The sequence below is a fragment of the Globicephala melas genome, chromosome 17 (assembly GCF_963455315.2).
Source record: "Globicephala melas chromosome 17, mGloMel1.2, whole genome shotgun sequence".
In the NCBI taxonomy this organism is placed as follows: domain Eukaryota; kingdom Metazoa; phylum Chordata; class Mammalia; order Artiodactyla; family Delphinidae; genus Globicephala; species Globicephala melas.
The window spans coordinates 64,891,732-64,915,589 of NC_083330.1; the positions used below are offsets into that span (position 1 = coordinate 64,891,732).

Sequence of the window (23,858 nt, forward strand, 5' to 3'; positions counted from 1 at the left end):
TTTATGCAAAATTTATCATCTCAACACTTCCCTGTAGCAAGGACAGTCTTTCATCATTTGAATATCTAAGGTCTGCCCAACTGAGATGAAAAAAAAAATGATTATTAAGATGGTAGAATGAGAGGTACCAGCTGTCAATAAAGAGAATCTAAAATATTGAGTGCAAAACTGAAACAGAGAAGCTTTAATTCAGATAATCTATTCAAGAACACATCAGACCTTAAACTATAGCTTCTAAATTCATCATAGTCGGGTTTTCATTACAATTAGATTTTATTTACATTAACTATTTAAATAATCTAACCAACTCAAGGTTTTAGTAATTTCAGAAAAGGTAGTGTGGTATGGTTGAACAAGTTTCTCATATTCACAGATATATAAAATAGCCAACTTGATTCTTATATACATAATAGGAAAATGTCATAATCAGTCAAAAAAACTAGCATTTTGAAATTATATTTTAGAGTCTCTTACCGGACTACTTTGCTAAAGAATTATGTATCCAATGGGTGCTTATCACCTTCAAATTATGTGCATGCTACAGTATCTTCTGTGACTGCTTAAGGAGCAAGATGCCTTCCTGATGTGTGAACCCTGTGTTTCCTCAACCAGCTGAATGTCTAGACTTTCTGGGTATCTGATCCCACCTTATCAATCTGAACATAAGGTGAGACTACATACCAAAGAAAACCATTCTTGAATGAACCAATTTTAGATATTCTTTAAGCAAATTTTATAATCCATACAATGTAAATTATACTTTTATCCCTATTTTGAAACCAAATATTCTATTTATATCCATCTATAGTACATGTGACCTCCAAAACACCGAAACAAAAAACAAAAACAAACAACAACAACAAAAAAACCCCTGGCATCTCTCAAATATATTTCCCTCACATTCAATAATCCTAAAATCATTCCATTTCTTTTTTGAGCGGTCTCCTACAAAACACCTAGAATTTACAGAACTTTTTAAAAGTTTGAGTCACTGAAGAGAAGTGGATAGAGCACTGGGCAGTTTCAGAAGACCTGCATTTTCATCATGACTTTATAATCTGGATCCAATATTGGTATCTAGTGACAAAAAGTGTCACAGAAGAGTAAGAAAGATAAATCAGCCATCCCTGAGACTAAACAATACTAGTAAGAAACAACCTTAAATTAAAATGACTTCAGCAAAGGAGAACTTTTTAACACTACGATGGAACAAAGACTGGAGGGTTTATTATTCACAGTATTCTGAATTGAAACTTAAATCATCTTTGGGTTAAATGGATAGACTGTATATCCAAACACCCTTTAAAACATTTTTGTATGGGAAAACTGGACAAGGAACTAATTAATAACATACACATGATGAGAACTGCTGATACAATTAAAGAACATTAGAAAATTTTACATACTTTATTCTTTAGTAAGAATGTTGAAACTAGAACAGAGTAATACAGACCCAATAAATATTTGTTTATTATTGTCAATGCTTTACCAAAAGTCTTGATGATTAATAGATATGATGCCTTAAAAATTGAGCTACAGTCTAATTAACCTGAAATATAGTTAAAAATAGCCTTGTTCATTATGATATTAATTAAAACTTTATAGCTACAATATGTAAATTATTAGGAAAATTTAGACCACATTAATTTCTTTATTAACTCAAAATAGAAGGGTTGAAAGAACTTACTGCAACAATCATAATTGCATTATCCAAAAAGCCAAACCCTATGAAAGGTATCGCATTGTGGATGAATACTGAAAAACATCAAAAACAGAAAAATATGTTTTAAGATTTCTATAATTTTAAAATGACAAAAACAGACTATATGATTAAACTCTCATAAATAGATTTAAGTTTTGGAATTTGCTTTCCATTCCCCATAGACAAAAGATTCTGCTTCTCCTCTGTTTATATACTTGGTGGAAGATATACTGGGGAAAAAACAAAATAAAAAACACATAACATGTAAAATTAATTGTGTTAGGCTTTTGTATTTCCTTATTGGCAACACACACACGTACAAATTACATACAGTTAATGACAGAACAAATAAATACACAAGTACCATGTTTTACCTGTTAAATTACTATCGACATCAATCTTTTTCTCTCTTAGACCTAACTACTGATACCATAAAATTGATCTCCATATTAGAAATAATAAAAAGTGTTCTGAATCAAATATCAGGGAAGCTATCTGCACTTATATTCATTAAACCATTTTTTAAACAAATGTTAGGAAAATGTGATGATCTCATCTGTCTTAGACATCTGTGTTCAAAGTCCTCTTTCCCCCCTCAACACATCAGTATCCCTGATAGCTTTCACCAACTAAAACAAACAATATTTGATTTAAATGAAAATGTAACTTGATCTCTTCCTACCAAAGGCACATCTCACCCTATTTATCTAGTACATAATCTGAATGACCTGAGAAAACAGAAGTGTAACTAGGAAGAACTAATACCTATTTTAAAAATATATTTAGCTTCATTTTTTTTCCTATTTACATCTTCAGCACATTGCAGAATGCCTAGTGCACAGTAGATGCTCAATAAACATTAGTTAAATAAGTTGAGGACAACTAATTTGGAAAGGAAGAGAATTCCAGATTAAGAGAATTGAAGGAAGACTGTGAAACAGATTAAAAGCTGGGGATAGTTAAGACTTTATTCTAGTTATTCTATAAATTTGCCAAGGTATAGTCAACATCCATTCAACTGAGGACTTTTTAAAAATAAACATCAAGGCTCTGAGTTTTATACCACATCCAAAAAATAGTCCCTTAAACCAATTCGTTATATATGTGTTCAGTGCCTTTAGATCTTTTTCCTTTTCATGCAGTTAAGTCCACAAAAAGTATAATTAAAATATAATCCAGAAGTTATGAAAATTTGATACCACTTTACACCAATCAGGGAAGGCTAATAAGCAGTAAAACAAGAAACATTTCTACCCACAAGCACTGTCGAAGACTAAGATCAAGGGGGAAAATAGTATATATCCTAGGTCATTTCAGAGTTCTTCTCGTTATCATATAAGAATGTCCCAGGTAAAAAGCAGCATCTTTTAAATTATAAAGCATATTGTTTTGTTTTTTTTAAGCATATTGTTTTAAAAGCTATGAAAGATGATAAAAATCAAGTGGCACATTAATGAAATGGGATTTTTTAATTAAAGAGTCTAGACTTAGTTCTTTGACTTTTTGCCTAGATCCAGCTGCTTAATGACCAGACATTCAAAATTTTATAATAATCAGCTTCTAAAACACATACAGAATTTCAAAAACATATTACAAATTTGACATGTCAAAAGAATATAATGAAATTTTTAAAATTCACCATATGAAACATTTACAGTGAAAAGAGAGCTACTTAAATGTATATCTGGAGAAAAGACTCTCCAGACATCCCAATCATCTTTGAAATGTAAATATGGCAAAGTAGCTATGAAACCTTTGGGATTACTAAACATTTTAGGGTTAATTTGATGGCATCTCTAAAACTGGCTAGTTATAAATATCTTAAAATTAGGTGTCAAGGTTATTAAACTAAGTTTAAGATTAGACTAATTGCTATCTTAGTAAAAACCTGGTCATAAAACCAAGGCATGTTGCTACATTGCTATAATAATTACCTGGAACTATAAAATATATTATGCTTTGACGTTTAGACCTAAGTAAATGTGTCCTGTAAATAAAAATTTATTTTCATTCCAAAGGAAAATTATAAGTTTCAGAAAGTCAAATAAACATGTACTGGACACTCCACAAGGCACTTGAGATACAAAGATACTTGGTTACCAGCCCTCAAGAAGTTTGGGTATGATAACACAGCCATATAAGCAGGTAATTTCAATATGACCCCCCAAATGGTAATAGCATTATACAGTGCTATGGATATTGACTGTATGAATCCAAGCTAGAAGAATAAAAAAAGATTACCTGGGAAAGAAACGTCTTAAAGAATTCTTAAACTGTTTTGATATCTCGGAAAAGTTACTTATTTCTAATACAAATTATATTCTACCTCTGAGAGTAAAAAGAACTATTAAAAAGAACTGGCTACTACATTTTAATTATATAAGTTTGCTCTCCAGCATGTAATGATATCCTACCAATTTCTTCAGTTTCCTTTGGGAAATATTATTCTCTAACTCAGTAGTTGTTAGCAAATCACATCTAATATTTAGCTTTAACTTACAACCTATTCAAATTCACCACACCACTAAATAATTCTCTTCTTCCATTGTCTTTATAGTAAGATCCCAAACTATTTTAAATTACTTTGGTGTTAGCCCTTGAATATTTATTCCAACCGTAATAAAGAAAGCACACCAGCAGCATTGTAAAGCTCTTCTTCCTCGTGGTTTAAAATGAACTTTACTTTCCTCCTTATTACAAAGAACAAATCAGAGTATTTTCTCCACCAAAGAAAATAGCCTAGAAATTCTAGTTCTGAAATTACCCAACTTAAATCCAAACTAAACATACCCTTCTTCTTGGGAATTAAGAAAACCTCTACTATAATTCTATCTCTAGATGGTAACAATATTTAAACAATAATAGATATGGTTAACAATCTTAGAAATTCCATAATACTGTAATATGTCTTAAACCAAGTTTACAAACTTTTTGCTTCAGCATAATAAATAGGATAATCCACTCTATCTGGAATGATTTCTGTACTATTAATGAGTAACACAGTTATTTCAAGTCCAAAAGACAGATGCACAAATATTTAACAATTATAGAACCATTACCATATCTCAGCTGTCCTGGGGTGGGTGGTAGAGCTTCCAATTTTTCTGAAGGGGAAAGAAAGGGTGTGGTCAAGAATTAGTTACTATAGCATGATTTCTTTTTTATTACAATGAAGAAAATACCAGCAGAATTACAAAGTGAGAGAATAGCAGAGTTTTTCATAAATTATCTTTAGGTTAATGGACCAAAGTTATCCATACAGGAAATATTACTTGGTATAGATTAAATTACAAAGCTAGAAAACAAAAGTGAGCTTTAGTTACAGGCCTACCATGGACCCTATAGCCCTGAGTAAATCATTTGCTTTTTGGTTTTTTGTAAGTCCTTGTATCTATATAATGAGGCTGTTCACGCAAACTACAGTGGAAAAAAAAATAACTTCAGAAATATAGCTACCCTTCTTTAAAATGGCAACCCTAAATGACTTAAGAAATATATACCCAAACAAACACTGATAATACTCAAGTAGACCTAGATGTCCTTTAAAAATAGGAAAATAATATTTTAAAGCAATGTATTACACCAGTAACTTCACCAGATTGTGTTATGTTCCTTAATTAATATCCCTAGATAATATACTGAATATTTTGAGTTTTGAAACCTATACTACTGGATAATTAGAATATTCTACACAATAAAATGACCCAAAAGAGTAGAGAGAGTATCATTCAACAAATAGCAATATTACTTATAATATATGTCATAATAAACACAGAAAGTTTTCCCAAGTATATACATCAAAGTAAGTAACTTCAAGCGCCATCATTAAACCTAAAAATTAACAATTGTTACAAAGAATCTACCTACCTAATCTCATAACAATAAACAACTCACCATTTATAAGTAAGAGTAAGCTATGGTGAAATGGCAGAGAATTCCACCTTCTTTATCCTCACTCAATCCAACAGAAGTAACTGATAACCTACACAGAAGAACCCAAACCATGGATCGCTCTACTCTAAAGATTTAGTACAAACAACCGAAGTGACCAAGGAAATTCATTACAAACTGGATATATATTTTCTAAAATATTTATTTATAATCTATGACAACATAAGAACTGAAGAATTTAGTTTTTAAAAAGGAAAAAGCAAATAAATCTCTATTAATAAGCTATATAAAAAGGAGTATGATTCATATTTGTAAATGTTATTTTACTAAAAAAGCATATAGTATCATAAAGGCTTTACAATAAGAAATACGCTAAAACCTAGAGTTTAGGCAATTACTGAATTATTCAGAAAGTTCTAAGAATGCAAGTTTAAGTTTTTCCTTTTTTAGAACGGTTAAGAAATGAAGATATCCTAAAACTTTGTAGAATTTTACATCTGCTTAGAATATACTTTCCATTCTTTGACTAGCACTGTTACTTCAAAATCTACTTTGAAAGCATGCAAATAGTTTTCCAAATTTTTAACAAGAAATATAAGATACCACTGTACTTCCACAGAGTTTTCTGGTGAAGCAAACATGCAAAAGTGGTTACCTACCAGAACTATTTCCTAGTTGCATTACTCTCATCATCACTCAGTTCTGACACTGTGAGGAGAAGTCCTTCTCAGTTGACTGGAACATCCTGAAATACCTAAAAATTCAACAAGCAGGACCTTCCCAATATAATGAGAATATACAGAGTCCTTGCTTTTACTTCTTCAAATTCCTTACATATTGAGCAAAATATTTAAAATATTTTACAACTCCTAAGACAAAAGGATAAGGGCTAGGCAAATGTATAACGTGTAGCGGTAAAGAGGAAAAAAAAATCAAATAATGTAACCAATATTCCTAATCTGTCTTTCCAAGTACCCATAAGGATTAAAAAATTAAAGGTAATGAAAAATAATTTTTTTTAAAGATAGAGAAAAAGAAAGAAATATAAAGTAAAGGAGACAGAGCAGGGAAGAAAACCACTGGCACAGAGATTAAAGTAAAATCAAAGCACAGATTTTTGCCTCCTGCATCATAGAGAACCCAAGGAGTAATAAGAGTAAATATGAAAGGAACATTTCCTAGAAAGTGAAAGTTTTATTGGAAAGTATCTATAAAAAATTGTGAATCATAAATTGATCAGTTTGAGGATTCGACACTATAAATTATCTTCTTTACCACATTAACTGAAAGAAAATAAAATACATATCAGAAGTTAAAGGGCTTCCCTGGTGGCGAAGAGGTTAAGAATCCGCCAGCCAATGCAGGAGACACGGGTTCGAGCCCCGGTCCGGGAAGATCCCACAGGTCGTGGAGCAACAAGCCCGTGTGCCACAACTACTGAGTCTGTGCTCTAGAGCCCGCGAGCCACAACTACTGAGCCCGCGTGCCACAACTACTGAAGCCCGCGAGCCTAGAGCCCGTGCTCTGCAACGAGAGAAACCACACAATGAGAAGCTCGCGCACAGCAACGAAGAATAGCTCCTTCTCACTCCAACTAGAGACGGCTCGCGAGCAGCAACAAAGACCCAATGCAGCCAAAAATAAAACCAATAAAATAAATAAATTTTAAAAATAATTAAAAAAAAAAGAAGTTAAAAACATTAGATGTATAACACACAGCAAAACTCAATCTTGGAAAGAGCCCAAGGTTTCAGCAATCTATACAAGTTTTAAAATGTCATGGCTGCCAATTTAACCTCCCTGAAAACAGTCATAATAAACCCCAAAGTTTTATTTCCCTACATATATATCTTAACCATAAAATTTTTCTTCTGACATATGGTAAACTACGTACACTTACATGGAAATGTATTCTAATCTACTGTTTTATTAAGCAGAATTTGGAGTTAGAAAAACCAGTTCTTTCAGTTACTCTATGTGTGTATGTACGTGTTACATGCATCATAATTTCTCTCTTCTTTTCTAAATATTTTAAAATAAGATGACTATTAAGATTGTACATCACCACACCATATTCTCTAACCATTTTTAGCTTAAGAAATCCTGGTTCTACTTCCAATACTGACTGAATAATCTTCTATCAGACCAAGCCTCCTGCACAGAAAAACTATAACTATAAATAAATATTTGAAAGCACTGGAAAATGACCAAAAGTAGGTTGATTCTGGAGAGGAATCAACACTTAGAAGAATGGAACTAAATGAGCTACCCATTTAACACAGCTTCTGGCCTAATCCACAACATGTAGACCAACTAAAACTCTTAATAAAAAAACTTCAGTCTTTCTGGCCTAAAGAAGTAGTGGGCAGATAAAAAGAAACAAAATTGAGTTATTTGTAGTGAGGTGGATGGACCTAGAGACTGTTACACAGAGTGAAGTAAGTCAGAGAAAAATAAGTATCGTATGCTAACACATACATATGGAATCTCAAAAAAAAAAAAAGGTTCTGAAGAACCTAGGGGCAGGAAAGGAATAAAGACACAAACGTAGAGAATGAACTTGAGGACACGGGTGGGGGACAGGTAAGCTGGGACGAAGTGAGAGAGTGGCATGGACTTATATATACTACCAAATGTAAAATAGATAGCTAGAGGGAAGCAGCCGCATAGCACAGGGAGATCAGCTCGGTGCTCTGTGACCACCTAGAGGGGTGGGATAGGGAGGGTGGGAGGGAGGGAGACGCAAGAGGGAGGAGATATGGGGATATATGTGTATGTATAGCTAATTCACTTTGTTATAAAGCAGAAACTAACACACCATTGTAAAGCAATTGTACTCCAATAAAGATGTTAAAAAAAAAAAAACAAGTAGTGGGCAGGGTGCAAGGTAACCAAAGCTGCTGGAAACTGAGAGGGGAATCCTGGAAAGAATAAAGTCAGAAAGGAGGAGCCCTAAGTTCTGTATACACATTTGGTTCAAATATATGGCTGACCTGTAAACCACGCTTGTGCAGGGAAAACTCCAAAAATCTCAGTTAAAGGTAAAATAACTGAAGATGTGAGCTGCAGCCCAAGAGACAGAGTTTGCAATTTGAGCCTAACAATTAACTGCATGCTAAAACAAATAAACAAAAGTCAATATTTTTCAGAAGAATGAAACACAATCCAGAGTCTCTGCAACATAATAATAGCAATGACTAGGATACAATCCAAAATTACTTCACAAACAAACAGGAAAATCTGACCCATTTTCAGGATAAAAAACAATAGACAGAGACCAATTCAAAAGTGACTCAAATATGCATATATATGTACAACTGTATCACATTGCTGTACACCAGAAACTAACACAACATTGTAAATCAACTATACTTCAATTTTTTTTAAAGTGACTCAAATGTTAGAAATAGCAGACAAGGAATTTAAAGTAGTAATTAAAATTATATTCGAAGATGTAAAAATAAAAATGCTCAAATAGAAATGATAAAAAAACAAACTGAAGCTCTGTAACTGAAATATTCAATACCTGAAATTTTAAAATTAACTGGATAGGCTTAAAAACATAATGAAAGTGACAGAAGAAGCAATTAATGAACATAATGATAGATCAGTAAAATTACCCAATCTGAAAAAGAGAATAAAAGGACTGAAAAACAGTAAACCAGAGTCTCAGGGACCTGTGGCTAAATATCAAAAGGTCAATATATGCATAACTGGAGTTCCAGAAGGTGAGGAGAAAGAAAAGGACCCAAAAATCTTTTAAAATAAATAATGGCTAAAACTTTCTCAAAGTTGGGGGGAAGACAAAAATTTCAAAAGATTCAGGAAGTTCAGTGAACCCTTAGTAGGATAAATATAAAGAAAACCAATGACAAAGAAAAAAATATATTGAAAGCAGTCAGGAAAAAAAATGACACATTAAGTAAAGGAAAACAATGATTTGAATATACAGAAAGAAAAAGAAAGCTGTCAGTCCAATATTGCATATCCAGAAAAATATCCTTATCCTTCACAAATGAAGGCAAACTGTACCTCAGTTAAACTAAAACTATGAAAAAATGTGTTGCCAGCCAATCTGCAAAACAGGAAATGCAGAAGAAATTTCTTCAGACGGAAGGAAATACCAGTTGGAAAGTAAAATCTTCAGGGAAGAATGAAGAGCATCAGAAATGGTAAATACTGAATAAATATAAAAAACTACTTTTTTCCTTTTTCCTAGTAATTTAAGTAAACCTGATTGTCCAAAGCAAAAATTACAACACTGCCTTGTGGAGTTTATAACATATGTAGATGTAATACATATGACATCAAAGCATAAAGGATGAAGGAGGGTACAAATGGACTAATTTGGAAATATGGTTGCAATATTTCTACAATGTATATGAAGTGGTACAAGGCCCTAAGTGGTATTATCTCTAAGCAGTCTGAAAACAGTTACGAATGCATATTTGCAATTCCTAGAGCACCCATACATATAGATAAAATGCATTAAGGACACAGTTAGAAAGCTAAATAAATAATGTGAAGGGAATTCCAAAAAATATTAAGTCAAAAGAATGCAGGAAATGAGAACAGAAGAACAAAAAACAGAGGGACAAGCAGAAACCAAATAGTAAAATAGTAAATCTACATCCAACTATATCGGTAATTACTTTCAATGTTAATGGACTAAACAATCCAATTAAAAGGCATAGATTGTCAAAATGGATAAAAAAAGTAAGACCCAACTATATGATATCTGCAAGAATTACACTTTAATAGGGTGAAAGTAAATGAATGGCACAAAATACATTATACAAACAGTAAGCTTACAAAGGCTGGAGTGGCTATATTAATAACAGATAAAGTAGACTTACAGACAGTATTACCAGAACCAGGGACATTTCAAAATGGTAAGAGTCAATTCATCAAAAGGCATAATAGCAATTTGTTTATGCCTAATAATAGAGCTTTAAAATGCATGATGCGGACTTCCCTGGTGGCGTAATGGTTAAGAATCCACCTGCCAATGCAGGGGACACAGGTTCAATCCCTGTTCTGGGAAGATCCCACATGCTGTGGAGCAACTAAGCCCATGAGCCACAACTACTGAGCCAGTGTGCTGCAACTACTGAAGCCCGTGAGCTCTAGGGCCCGCGTGCCACAACTACTGAGCCTGCATGCTGCAACTACTGAAGCCTGTGCCCCTAGAGCCCGTGCTCTGCAACAGGAGAAGCTGCTGCAATGAGAAGCCGGTGCACTGCAATGAAGAGTAGTCCCTGCTGGCAGCAACTAGAGAAAGCCTATGCGCAGCAACGAAGACCCAGTGCAACCAAAATAAAAAGAAAAACAAACAAAAACCAAAATGCATGATGCAAAATATGACAGAATTAAAGGGAAAATAAACATTTTCACAATCACACTTGGAGATACAAAAGCTTCTCTCTCAGTAACTGATAGAACACTAGGGGAAAATAGCAGTAAAAAACACGTTATCTGAACACTACCAACCACCTTGATTCAACTGATATTTAAACATTTACACTCAACAACTACAGAATGCATATTCTTTTCAATTGTAGATGGCACATTCATCAAGATAGATCATATGCTGATCCACAAAACAAGTGTTAATAAATTAATGATTAAAGTTGTAAAGAATATGTTCTCTGACCAAAATGGAACCCATAACAATAAGATATCTAGGAAAAAAATTAGAAATTAAATAACATCTTCTAAATACATGGGCCAAAGAAGAAATCAAAAAGGAAATTAGAAAATAGTTTTCAAACTGAATCACAATGAAAATACAGCATATCAAAATTTGTCAAAACAGCTAAATGAATGCTTAGAGGGAAACTTCTAGTTTTAAGTACTAATATTAAAAATAAAGGGCTAAAATGAATAACCTATGGCACTATCTTAAGAAGCTACGAAAAAGAGAACAAGGGAAGCCAAAAGTAAGTAGCAGAAAGAAGGAAATAATAACAAAAAGAGCTGAAATCAATGAAATAAAAAACAAACAATAAAGGAAATAGACAAAGCCTAAAGTTGGTTCTTTGAAAAGATCAATAAAGGAAATAGACAAAGCCTAGTTGGTTCTTTGAAAAGATCAACAAAATTTAAAAACCCTTAGGTACACCAATCAAGAAAGAGAGAACACATATTACTAATATGTTACTAATGAAACAGGGGACGTCACTACATATCCTACAGACATTAAAATGAGAATATTACAAATAACTTTATGCCAACATATTCAACAACTTAGATGAAATGAACAAATTCCTTGAAAAATACAACTTACTAAAACTGATATAAGATGAAACAAAAATCTGAACAGTTCTATTTAGTAGCAAAATCAAATTTGTTACCAAGCACCTTTCCATAACATTCACACTAAAAAACCTTCTAGGCCCAGATGGTTTCACTAATGAGTTTTATCAAATATTAATGAAGAGCAAACACCAACCCTAGACAAACTTATAATCTCTTTCAGAAAAACAGAAAATGAGGAAATACTTCCCAACTCATTTTATGAGGCCAGAATAGTCCTAAATATAAAATCTAACCAAGAGGGCTTCCCTGGTGGCGCAGTGGTTGAGAGTCCGCCTGCTGATGCAGGGGACATGGGTTCGTGCCCCAGTCCGGGAAGATCCCACATGCCGTGGATAGGCTGGGCCCATGAGCCATGGCCGCTGAGCCTGCGCGTCCGGAGTCTGTGCTCCACAACGGGAGAGGCCACAACAGTGAGAGGCCCGCGTACCACAAAAAAAAAAAAAAAAAAAAAAAAAAAATCTAACCAAGAAATTACAAAAAAGAGAAAACTACAGACCAATATCCCTCATGAACACAGTCAGAAAAAATTTTAATGTAATGATAACTGTTCTGCTTTCCCAAAGTGTGTTTATTCACAATAGTGGCAAAAAATAACTAACATCCAGACTTCCTTACATTTTTCCCTTTCTGATATTTCTCATTGTTTGAAGGAGAAGTTGTGCTTAATAGGGTTCCATGTTTAGAAACATACAGATTAGGAAAATTATCTGTATGTGTCTATGAGATAGTATTTACAAATAATTTTTTTTTTCTTTTGATTTCACAGTTAAAAGTCTTTGCTGGAGGGACAGTAAATAAGACAGTTCTTGCAAACTGCTAATTTATACCATACCAAATCAAATAAAAATTATTTTAAGTGGGACTATCTCTCCTTCTGATCTGTCCTTGAGAACATAAATATATTCAATTATTGTATAGACAAATCTTTTCCGAATTAAAAAGCACTTAAGATATTCATTACAAATCCTGAAAACATAAGAAAGTACTTTCCATGTTTAAATATAAAAATTTTCAACGCTTTCAACATTTTGTTTTGCTTCAGTAACCCAGGAAGATTAGAGAAAACAGTTTAAAACATTTAAAGCAATTTCACTTTTATTAAATGAAATTCTAATTTTTTAGAATGTACAAAGAATGAGGTATTCCAGTTAGTTTTCTAGTTAACTAAAGCAACCAGAGAACTGATGTAGCTTATAAAATACTGTTACTACCTAAGTAATATTGAATTCTTTAAAAAGAAATACTTCTTTGATGAACTGGAATATTATAGTGCATCAGAATCATCATTTTAATGCTCAATTATTATCTATTTAGGAGATATAAAATTGAGGGTCACTGTCACATAAAAACCAGAAGAGAGAACAAAACACAAATTAAGGCTTTTTTCTCCTATTTCAGGAATAAAAATATATTTAATCCAGCAGCTTTTTATATTTTATTATATAAATGTAAGTATATAATATTTGTTTTATACTATATTCACTTAAAAAGGGGGGAAGTTGGATTAGGAAGAGAAAGACAAAGGGAGAAATGAGAAACAGAGCAAGGTAAGAAAAACAGATGAGGAACAAACGTAGAGATTTTTTTAAAAATGGAGGGAGAGAGAGAGTTTTTGAAGGGAGCCTCAGAGAAGGCCACACAAGAAAGAGACTTCCTAGATCTGGGCAAATGAGTTGGTGGGACATGGTTTTTTTCAGTCCCGCTACTGTATTTCTTTGTTGATTAGTCATCAGGTAGTCTAAACTTGACACCTTTGGATCAGACTCCACTGTGCACACAGATACCTCCTAATATATACACACTGCTAAGCACTATGGGAAAACCAGATAAACAGATATTATCTCCAGCTATGCCAGGCGTTCCCAGGCTTTGCTGTAGGACACAGATCTAAAGGTTTCCAAATCCCCAGGCCATGTTCTAGAAGCTTATTTTAAAATAAATTCCTGACCATTGTTTATCATTGTCTTTTTTTTTTTTTTAAACTTAAAATGGCATCTGGTGAGAAAGGAAATTAGCTAACTGTAGGCTCTAATTTAAGCTGAATTCCAATCAGATTTTTTTTCCTGTGGTGAAAAATAAACAATAATAATTTTTTTATTGGTAAGATTAAGAAGCAGTTTTTCCCAAGACAACATTTGGGACAGTATTCCTACAATCAAGCCTTATACTACACTATTTCAATGACCTCTAATCATAGAAGAACAAATATCACCATTTTAAACTTCACGTTTGTTTTATTTATTTATTATTTTTAAAAAATTTTATTTTTTGGCTGCACTGGGTCTTCTTTGCTGCGCGTGGGCCTTCTCCAGTTGCGGCGAGCGGGAGATACTCTCCGTTGCGGTGTGTGGACTTCTCATTGCGGTGGCTTCTCTTTTTGCGGAGCACGGGCTCTAGGTGCGCAGGTTTCAGTAGTTGTGGCGCGTGGGCTTCAGTAGCTGTGGCACGCAGGCTCTAGAGCGCAGGCTCAATAGTTGTGGCGCACGGGCTCAGTTGCTCCGCGGCATGTGGGATCTTCCCGGACCAGGGCTCGAACCTGTGTCCCCTGCACTGGCAGGCAGATTCTTAACCACTGTGCCACCAGGGAAGCCCCTCACATTTGTTTTAATCCTGGAAAATTCCTACTAGGTTTTACCAAAATGTCTTAGAATCTTTCATAACTAAAATGTAACATATATTCAAGTACTTTTATCAGTGCTATAAACATACTAAAATTTACCTTTTATATTAATGCTTAGAATAAAGTAGGAAAATCCTTTTAAATTGTGCTTTTCAGGAATATACAACATGCAAGTTTTAGAATAGAACCACTGGGAATAGAACAACTACCTGTAACCTGGCCATAAAATGCCTTGTGCCTTTGTGCTTTTCAGTCAAAATTGATTGTTATATCAATTTGGATATAACAAAGATTGGGATTGACATATATACACTGATATGTATAAAATAGATAACTTACAAAAACCTGCTGTATAGTACAGGGAACTCCACTTTGCTGTACAGCAGAAACTAACACAACATTGTAAAACAACTATACCCCAATAAAAAAATAAAATTAAAAAAAATGAAATGAAGACACCAAAAGAAACCCCAAATACTGTACAGCCTCCATTAACAAAAAAAAAAAACCATAGGAATTTACTGCAAACATCTTACATTAAATAAGCCATATTTACATACACACGTATATAATTCACACATAAATATTTATTTATTCATATTACATATATGAAAAGGATGATGATGTTGAGTTTTTTAACTTAAGAGCGATTTTTAAGTAAAAATTAGAAAATAACATTTAAAATACTAAATTCCTTTGGTTTATCTAAATGAATAAGTTACACTTTTCAACTAAGAAGGTTATATACCTTTATTGTAGAAAGTTAATGAGACTCAGAAAAACAAACCAAAAAAAAAACTTCGAACTACCTATAATTTATCAGAAATAAACATTTTGATGTATTATCCTTCAATCTTTTTTCTATAGAGAGGTATACAGAAAATTGTGTTCTGCCATTTTCACAAAGTACTATGTGGTGAATATTTCCCCCTTAAATTTTTTAAGGCAATAATTGTATTGGTGGTATTTTATTTCACCATATGATACATAGTAGTTTAATCCCCTATGACTAGATATTTATTCTTTATTCTTTTTCACGTTTATAAATAACACTCATACAAACATGTACCTAAATCTTTTTATGTTCCCCTGAAAGTTCTTTATGGTAGATTCTTAAGTGGCATTACTGAGTCCAAAAAAAAGGGCATACATTTAAGGATTTTTAAAATTTTGCAAAATTCCTCTCAGAAAAAGTATGCTAAATTACTCCCATCTTGCTACATTTTTATTTTTTTAATTGTTATACTGTACTAAAAATATTCTCATGTTTTCGGAATATAGGTAAAATGTCATTAAAACAAAATCCTTGAAAGAAATTTCCAGGTCCCAATCAATTGCCAAGTTATTTTAAGTGGCAAAAGATTCCAATTCAACAAATAGGTAGGACAGGTCAAAGGAGTTTATTACTATATTTCCCCTTAAAAATAATTTTTAAAAAATCTTCAGTCCAATATAGACAAGTGGTTTTAAAATATCTTTTAGGATAAACTAAGCCTAGTGTATTTCTTTTCTAAATAAGTTACTGTACTAAGAAATATATCTTAAATTGAAAATCAAGGGCTTCCCTGGTGGCACAGTGGTTGAGAATCTGCCTGCTAATGCAGGGGACACGGGTTCGAGCCCTGCTCTGGGAAGATCCCACATGCCACGGAGCAACTAGGCCCGTGAGCCACAACTACTGAGCCTGCGCATCTGGAGCCTGTGCTCCACAACAAGAGAGGCCACGACAGTGAGGGGCCCGCGCACCGTGATGAAGAGTGGCCCCCGCTTGCCACAACTAAAGAAAGCCCTCACACAGAAACGAAAGACCCAACACAGCCAAAAATAAATAAATTAATTAATTAATTAAAGTACCCTTAATTAAAAAAAAAAAGAAAATCAAAATACTTCAGCAGAAGAAAGTAAGTGGAACACCTACACATCATTTTAGCCTCCGCTATAAAACAAAACGCGTTTACAAAGGTGGTGCTGGAAAACAAAACTACCCGCCTTGATATAGTGATTTCTATAACATTATGTAATAAAAATTATAATTTGTTGGGAACTATACTCAGTATTTTAACCTATAAGGGAAAAGAATCTGAAAAAGAATAGATGTATACATATGTATAAATGAATCACTTTGCTGTACACCTCAAACTAACACAACATTGTAAATCAACTATACTTCAATTTTTAAAATAAAAAAATACTTTTTTAAAAACTATGATCTGTCATTTTCATTGTTAAACCTTCCATTAAATTTAACCATACTTTACAAGTATAAATACAAACTTGAAACGAAAGAAAAGCTAAAGAACAAAAAGAAAGGTCTTGGTTTCCAATATGCTTTCACAGCAACGATAATTCTAAATGTGGTAACTTATTTCAGTCTATTATCATAGACATAAACATCAATATAAGATCACAAATCAAGGGAAAAATTCAGAATCATTTATAATAGACAGCAAGAAAAGTATGGAAGCCAACATCACCCTGAGATGACATAAAAGTAACAGTTTAATGCACGCACTATTCCTTTAATTACAAATAACTCAATACCCTTGAAGTGTCCCGTGATGCAGTTTCTGATCATTTGACCACCTAGTATTTGTTCTAAGCCCCACCCCAGAATCTTCCCTGAGAAAGGAGAGGAAGTAGCTTTGGCAACACAAATCACAATTTGACCTAAAAAGAGATTTATGAAAAGAACAGAGATGGAACTGCTGCATTTAAACAACAGTTTGGGGGATTACAGGTTTCAATTACCCATATTTCTAAATAGATAACTGCTTAGACTTTTAACAGAACCAAGAGTTCGAACGGGTAAAGTTAAATTTACAATAAATATATAACACATTAAAGAAAACAAACTTAAAATGCAAACCATGCTGTATGAAAAATAATTTAAGCAAAGTAAATCATATTAAATGCCAAAAAACTCAAACATGCATCAAAAAGGGTTTATAAAGCTACAAGGCAATATTTTTTAAAAGAAACAAATTAATATGACTAAGCAATATACTTATAAACACTGACATTCCAATTGAAAAATGAAACACTTTAGAAATGGAAAACTTTTTAATTTAGTAAATTTCAATTAACAGATCTTGTCTTTTAAAATGACTATTAATTATAAAAGGACTTTTAAATTATTTTTTAAATACATGCCTTAGCTAAGACCAAAAAAAAAGTATTTGAGTATGATTTTGTAATTTTATTTAGCATTTAAAAGTTTACTGCAACTTGTACATTATTTAGTAAAGAAATTTTTATTTAGATCATGCAATACTGTCACCTCACTAACCTTCAGGGGAAGGTAACATGCAGCCTGGGGCTTCAACGCAACCTAGACTGGGATCCAGTTTACTTAAGGGCAGCTAACCAATTCCTGGTCTGAGGCAGTCCAGTGGTATAACAATTGAGGACAGGAGTTGGCCAGTAGTAATGATGAGGAAGGTGATAGTACCCAGTTAATCATCACCTTTATTAACCTCATTAATGTAGTAACCTGTTAATTACTTAACTCTGGCTTAAGAAATAGTAAATACTAGATGTACAGTAATTTATTTCTCTTATGTCTGTCATCTCATGGAGTTTTTTTTTTTTTAGGATAATCAAACATACTATTGATTTGTGGTTGCTTTTACACATCTTACCTGTGTATTTGGAGTAATTATATACACTGCTTAACACAGAGACTACATTCCTTCCCTTCCTTCATGCCAAAGGAAAAGAGACAAGGCAAATAATTACTATATATAATGATTTTCCCTTTTTTTTTTAAAGGCTAAGATATTAAAACAACAATACAACTTTTTAAAAAAAAGTCAGATCTGGGGCGTTCCCTCATAGTCTAGTGGTTAGGATTCGGCGCTTTCACTACCGTGGCCTGGGTTCAATCCCTGGACGGGGAACCGAGACCCCACAAGCTGCGCGGTGTGGCCAAAATAAGAAAAAAAAAGAGTCAGATCTTGTTACTTTTACTTATTAGGTATAGAGAGAAACAGTACTATATAACATTAAATTAAAAAAATCATATAACTAAGTATACATAACATGGATACATTATATTATAGATGGAAAGCTTAAAGTGAGTTATAAAAAAATTATTTATCTTGGAACATCATAAGTGGTTGGTATATCTGTGGGTATGGTGACATAAATCCCCAGAAAACATTCATTTTAAAATAAAATTGCTTAGTATTAGGAAGGAGCAGAGATTTTCAGTCAGTGCATTGTTTTTTTCCCTTTCAATCATTCCCCAAATAAAAATTCTTTCACAGAATGTTAGAGCTGAAAGGATCCTTAGAAAAAATCTGCCAGTGGTTCTCAATATGCTACCTCACCCTGGAAAATGCCTGGAAATGCAGGGTTGTTTGTGGATGTGATAATGACTGAGAAATGCTACTAGCATCAGGGATTCTAAACATCCTACAATGCACAGGAGAGCCCTTCATAATGAAGAATTATCCAGCCCAAATGCCAGTAGTTTGCCCACTTGGTAGTATACTGACTTAATTCTCCATTTTGAAGATTCAGCCACTTTGGTCCAGGGATGTTAGGTGACTTACTCAAGGACACACAACTTGGTCTAGAACCCAGATTCTCATTCTCTTGCTCTACTTCTCTTTCAGTGAGTAAATTCTCAATGGGAAAACATAAAAGAACCAAGAATCAATTGTATATGAATATATAAAACACTGTCAAAACATTGGTCATTCATTAGTATTTGAAATTGAAGTAAAAACGCAACTAAAATACTAATATTCCTTTTTTCTCCCCTAAAATATCATTCCCTTTCATATACATCATTTTAAAATATCCATCAAAGTTAAAAGAAAGAAGAGGAAATCAACTGATTTATTATGGTTAACAAATAAAATATTTTCTGAATGGGAAAATTACATGGTTTCTACTGTTTCAGAACAACAGGATACCATAGAGTATAGCGCTAATCTCCCCTGCTAACCCTGAAGAAATTTATTACAGTGAAGAGCACTGAACTAAAAATCCAAAAGCCTTGACACTAATCCCTGCCCTGCTTTACATGTGTAATATATAACTAGTCACCAAATCTTGACTATATCATAAATCCTCTAGATCTCAGTTTCATGTTACATAAAATGAGGAGTTTAGGGTCTCTGCATCCCTTCTAGCTCTAAGATTCTGATTCTATAGTTATTGTTTATTATATAGCTAGTAGGATTTTAAAAAAAAATAAGAGGCATACCACCTAAACATTCATGAAGAAGCACTCTACAGTGAGTAGGGTTATAACTGAAGACTGAGTCTCAAAGGCTGATCGCTGACAGGTTAAATCCTACGATTACTTACTGCTCAGCAGCACCTTACCTCCTAGTGATATCATTTGCCATTATCTATAGAATAAGTATCATTCCTTTTTCCCTACATTGTCCTAAAAATGAGGACTAACTAAACAATCTACAGAATAACCCAAAATTAAAACTTTTTTCTTCAAAAGACATTTTCATTAAATGCTTAACTTCTGCATACACACTTAGATTAAACTTTTTAACTTCAGAGTTACATTAGAACTGGCAAAGTAGAGCAAACTGGGGGATTTTTGCACTGCCCTAATATGTTAACATATACACGTGTGTATGTGTGTACACACACACTATATGCCTCTCCATTTCTCGGAGGTTCTTACAGTTTAGTTTCCGCTCTTGATACTATACATACAGCCTAAGAAAACTGAGTTATATTTATCCTTTATCCTTACAAAATTTTAATTGGCCCATAAAATATTTCTTATTCCTTTCCAAACATTGTGTTATACTTCTTAGGCAACGCATATATATTAAATAGTAATCAAAAATAAAATATGGACAGAGAAGTATTTATTGCAATATTTTTATTTCTCCCTCTCCTCCCCCCCATACACACACAAACACACACACTCAGTTAACACAATTCCTCCTCTACCACCACCATCACAACGTGCAACAGAAGTTAGATATCAAGCTGCATGGAGACTGAATCTGAAAAAAGTTCATGAATGGCATTAAAGTGAACTTACATAAGACTTCCAAACTATTCAAGAATACACTCTTAAAATATATTTTCCTAAAGTTCAGTTACTCAAACACAGTTTCTCTTTACAATATTCTGAAGGTTTCCCTGTCCTTTTATCCTACTCATTCATCCTAAAGATATTCATAATTTTTGTTGCTTCTTATGTCTCACTTGCTCTCGTTATTTCAACAACTTTGAAAATATGTTATTTAAATATAATTAAATATAAGTGATTTTGTCTTTTGTTAAGATCATAAATGTCATCTTTCAGTTAATTAAACATGCAATTATTAGTTGATCATATCCACAAGGTCTAGGGTTAGATAATAAAAATAAATATTCTGTAGACAGTCTAAAACACTGATGCAAACAAACAAACAACAAAAAAAGACTATCACTATAACCAAAGCATTCTACTTCAAACAAGCAAGAAGTTCTGTCAAATAGATGCTTTTCCAGTTGCATTAAACATCTGACAAACCATCAATACTGCAAGATTGTACTATACCAAAACTATCAGGGGTCTCTGCTGATGATACCTCCTTCACTCGCTTCACAATGGCAATCTCGGGTTTAGGATACCTGCATGCTAAAAATATTTTTAAATCAATGTATTCAAGCAATAATATAAATAAAATATGTATAAGTTTTCAAATGTATATGAAATTTTGAAGTGAAACATGCTAGAATATGGGCAGTCCTCATTTTGCACAATAGTGTGGGGACATAAAAATGACAATGCAAGCTGCAAAGCAAACAATAACTGATGGAAAAAATCACAATTGTTCTGTGACCTTAAAAAAATTTTTTTTCTAAAATATTATACATTCTCTTACTGGCAGTTATAAATATATAGGGAAAGTTTTTAAATAGTAAAACTGATGTTTATTTACTATACTGTAATTTAAAATATTAGAAACACTGAGAAATAAAGTGTTTTATGCTTTGTAAAAAAAAAATTAAATGATCAAAAGTCACTTCAATCGTGCTAGCACTCTCTTTCTCATCATATAACTTACAATATGGAACAAGCATCTTTTCTATGCCTTGGTGAATTGTCACACTCCTTTCTAAGTCTGAAATAGCTTGCATTTTATCTTTCATATTTTTATATCATGAAATATCTGAGAGTTCCTTTAATGTGAAATTTTTACCAGAGTCACTTCTCTGGAACATCATCCTTTTCATCACAACCTTCTCACTTTCCTCATTCATAAGTTTGCAGTCTCTTAGCTCCTCTGGCTGCATATCTGGAGTCTCTCAAATGGCAGCAGTTCAACAGCAGTGTGAACATTCCCACAGTCAGCTATTTCTTCTATAACCTCATTTACATTTGATTAAAATTTCACTTCAGTATTATCACTTTGCTGCATTTTCATCTTTTTTGGTCCATCCCCTTTTCATTATCTTTTTTTTTTTTTTAAACGTCTTACAGGTATATCACTGCGAGACAAGGAGGCAACACAACTACACATTTTGCTGTCTGTGTGTGAACTGAATAACAGATAAGTAGTGACCAATCACTGACAGACCGTGAAAGAGTGATATGATTGGTCACAATCATGAGGCACCCCCTGTTTTTACACAGTGATTTGTGGACTGAGGAGCTAGCAGCAAAGTTAATACTTTATGCAATTACTAAGAGTTAATATACCGTGGTAAATAAAATTTGAACCTTGTTGTTGGGGACTGGTGTTATTTAACTAAAACATGGTTACTAAAATTCATGCTTATGGGAACTGTTTAAAGCAGGGACTGACTGCAATAACAAAAAAAATGAATTATTTAATGAAATGAGCATAAATTCAATGGTGGTGATGGGATATTGGTGACATGTAGGAGGAATGATCAAAAGAATAAATATATTAAGGATAATGGGAGTCAGGTATTTTTCCATCAGAGAATAAAGTTAGAAAGACAGAAACAAGAATGTACCCTGTGATGTTGGATCAGGATTGGAAAAATTGTTATGAACTCTTATGCTATAATAGATATGGATAGATAGAGAAATATAAATAATATTTATTATGTATATAAATACATACATTCATATATTCACTAACTCTGTCCACTGTGGGGGCCTGAGAACAGCAGCACGCTAATAGCTATGAGCACACCTAATGTGCACATCTTGGTTTCTAAATACCATCCTACACCGAGAAAAAACAGGGCTCCTTATAGAAATGGCTGATTCCAGGGCTAGGGTAGGAAATGTGCTAAGATTAGCCTAGAATATCGCATGGTGCCAAAAATGAAACGTTCAAAGAGTAATGGAGGTGTCAAAAAGACAAGAAGCCAACTTGAAGGAGTTACCACTGGTGAAATATGGGACTGCCTGAGGGTCAAAAATGAAAGTAATGAATTGTAACCCATTAAATAGAGTAAGAATTCATGAATATATATTGATATGAATTCATAACTTGAATAGTTGATGAGGAATGGGATAATTCATAGACTCAAGGTAACTCCCTACAAAATATTAATTACAAAAAGGAAAATAGCAACTCTCTAGTGGATAAGTCAGACAGATATTACTTCATCAAATGTTCAAAGGAAATGGTTAACCAAGAAATAGTTAACATCATCAGAAACAAAGAAAAATCATGAGCAACTGATAGGATGAAAACAACATTAAATTACTTCTGTGATATTCCTACTTAAGATGCATAACTGGAATCTATTCATGAGGAAAGAGACAAAACCAAATTGAAGTATATGCTACAAAATAACTGGTCTGTAATCCTCAAAACTATCAAGGTAATGAAAGCCAAAGGAAAGACTAAGAAACTGTTTCAAATAAAGGAAATTCTAAATGCAACATGTGATTCGGACTGGATCTTTTTGGTGTAAAGGAGCATTATTGGGACAACTGGTGAAACTTGAGTGACAGAGAATAAGATGGTAGTAATCTTTCCATGTTATTGTGGCTTACATGGGACAATATTCTTCTTTGTAGGAAGTATAGGCCAAAGTATTCCAGTTGTAGTGGGCATCGTGATGCACAGTTGATCCTTAGCTGCCCGAAGTCCTTCCGAGAGACAGCCCTCAGTGACAGTCCTCTTAGGGGACTGCTTCAGCTGAAGAATGCTGCCTCACCCAAGGCTCTGCCCCCTGCCCAGGGCAGTTCCGCATGTAATTTCACAGACGAAGAGGCCTGGACCTGTCACCCAACTCAGGACAGCACTGAAGGGTCGTTCTATTTCTAGACCTCTCCTCAGGTTCAGCTAAGGCTTCGGTTGAGACTGCATCACTTTACTTCTACCTCTGACCAAAACTCCTTCCTTCCCTTCCTTTCTAAGGTGAGGTTTC

At 33.4% G+C, this 23,858-nt stretch overlaps 1 protein-coding gene across 1 annotated transcript in view; it reads right to left on the minus strand.

Moving 5' to 3' along the window:
* Positions 1-23,858, minus strand: part of TMEM65 (transmembrane protein 65) — a 46,390-nt gene that overhangs the window by 10,044 nt on the left and 12,488 nt on the right. Inside the window, exons 2-3 of the mRNA XM_030875766.2 lie at positions 4,762-4,806; positions 1,688-1,755 (exon numbers count right to left, since the gene is read on the minus strand). Coding sequence (XP_030731626.1) covers positions 1,688-1,755; positions 4,762-4,806 — 113 coding nt within the window. The remainder of the gene's footprint in view (positions 1-1,687; positions 1,756-4,761; positions 4,807-23,858) is intronic.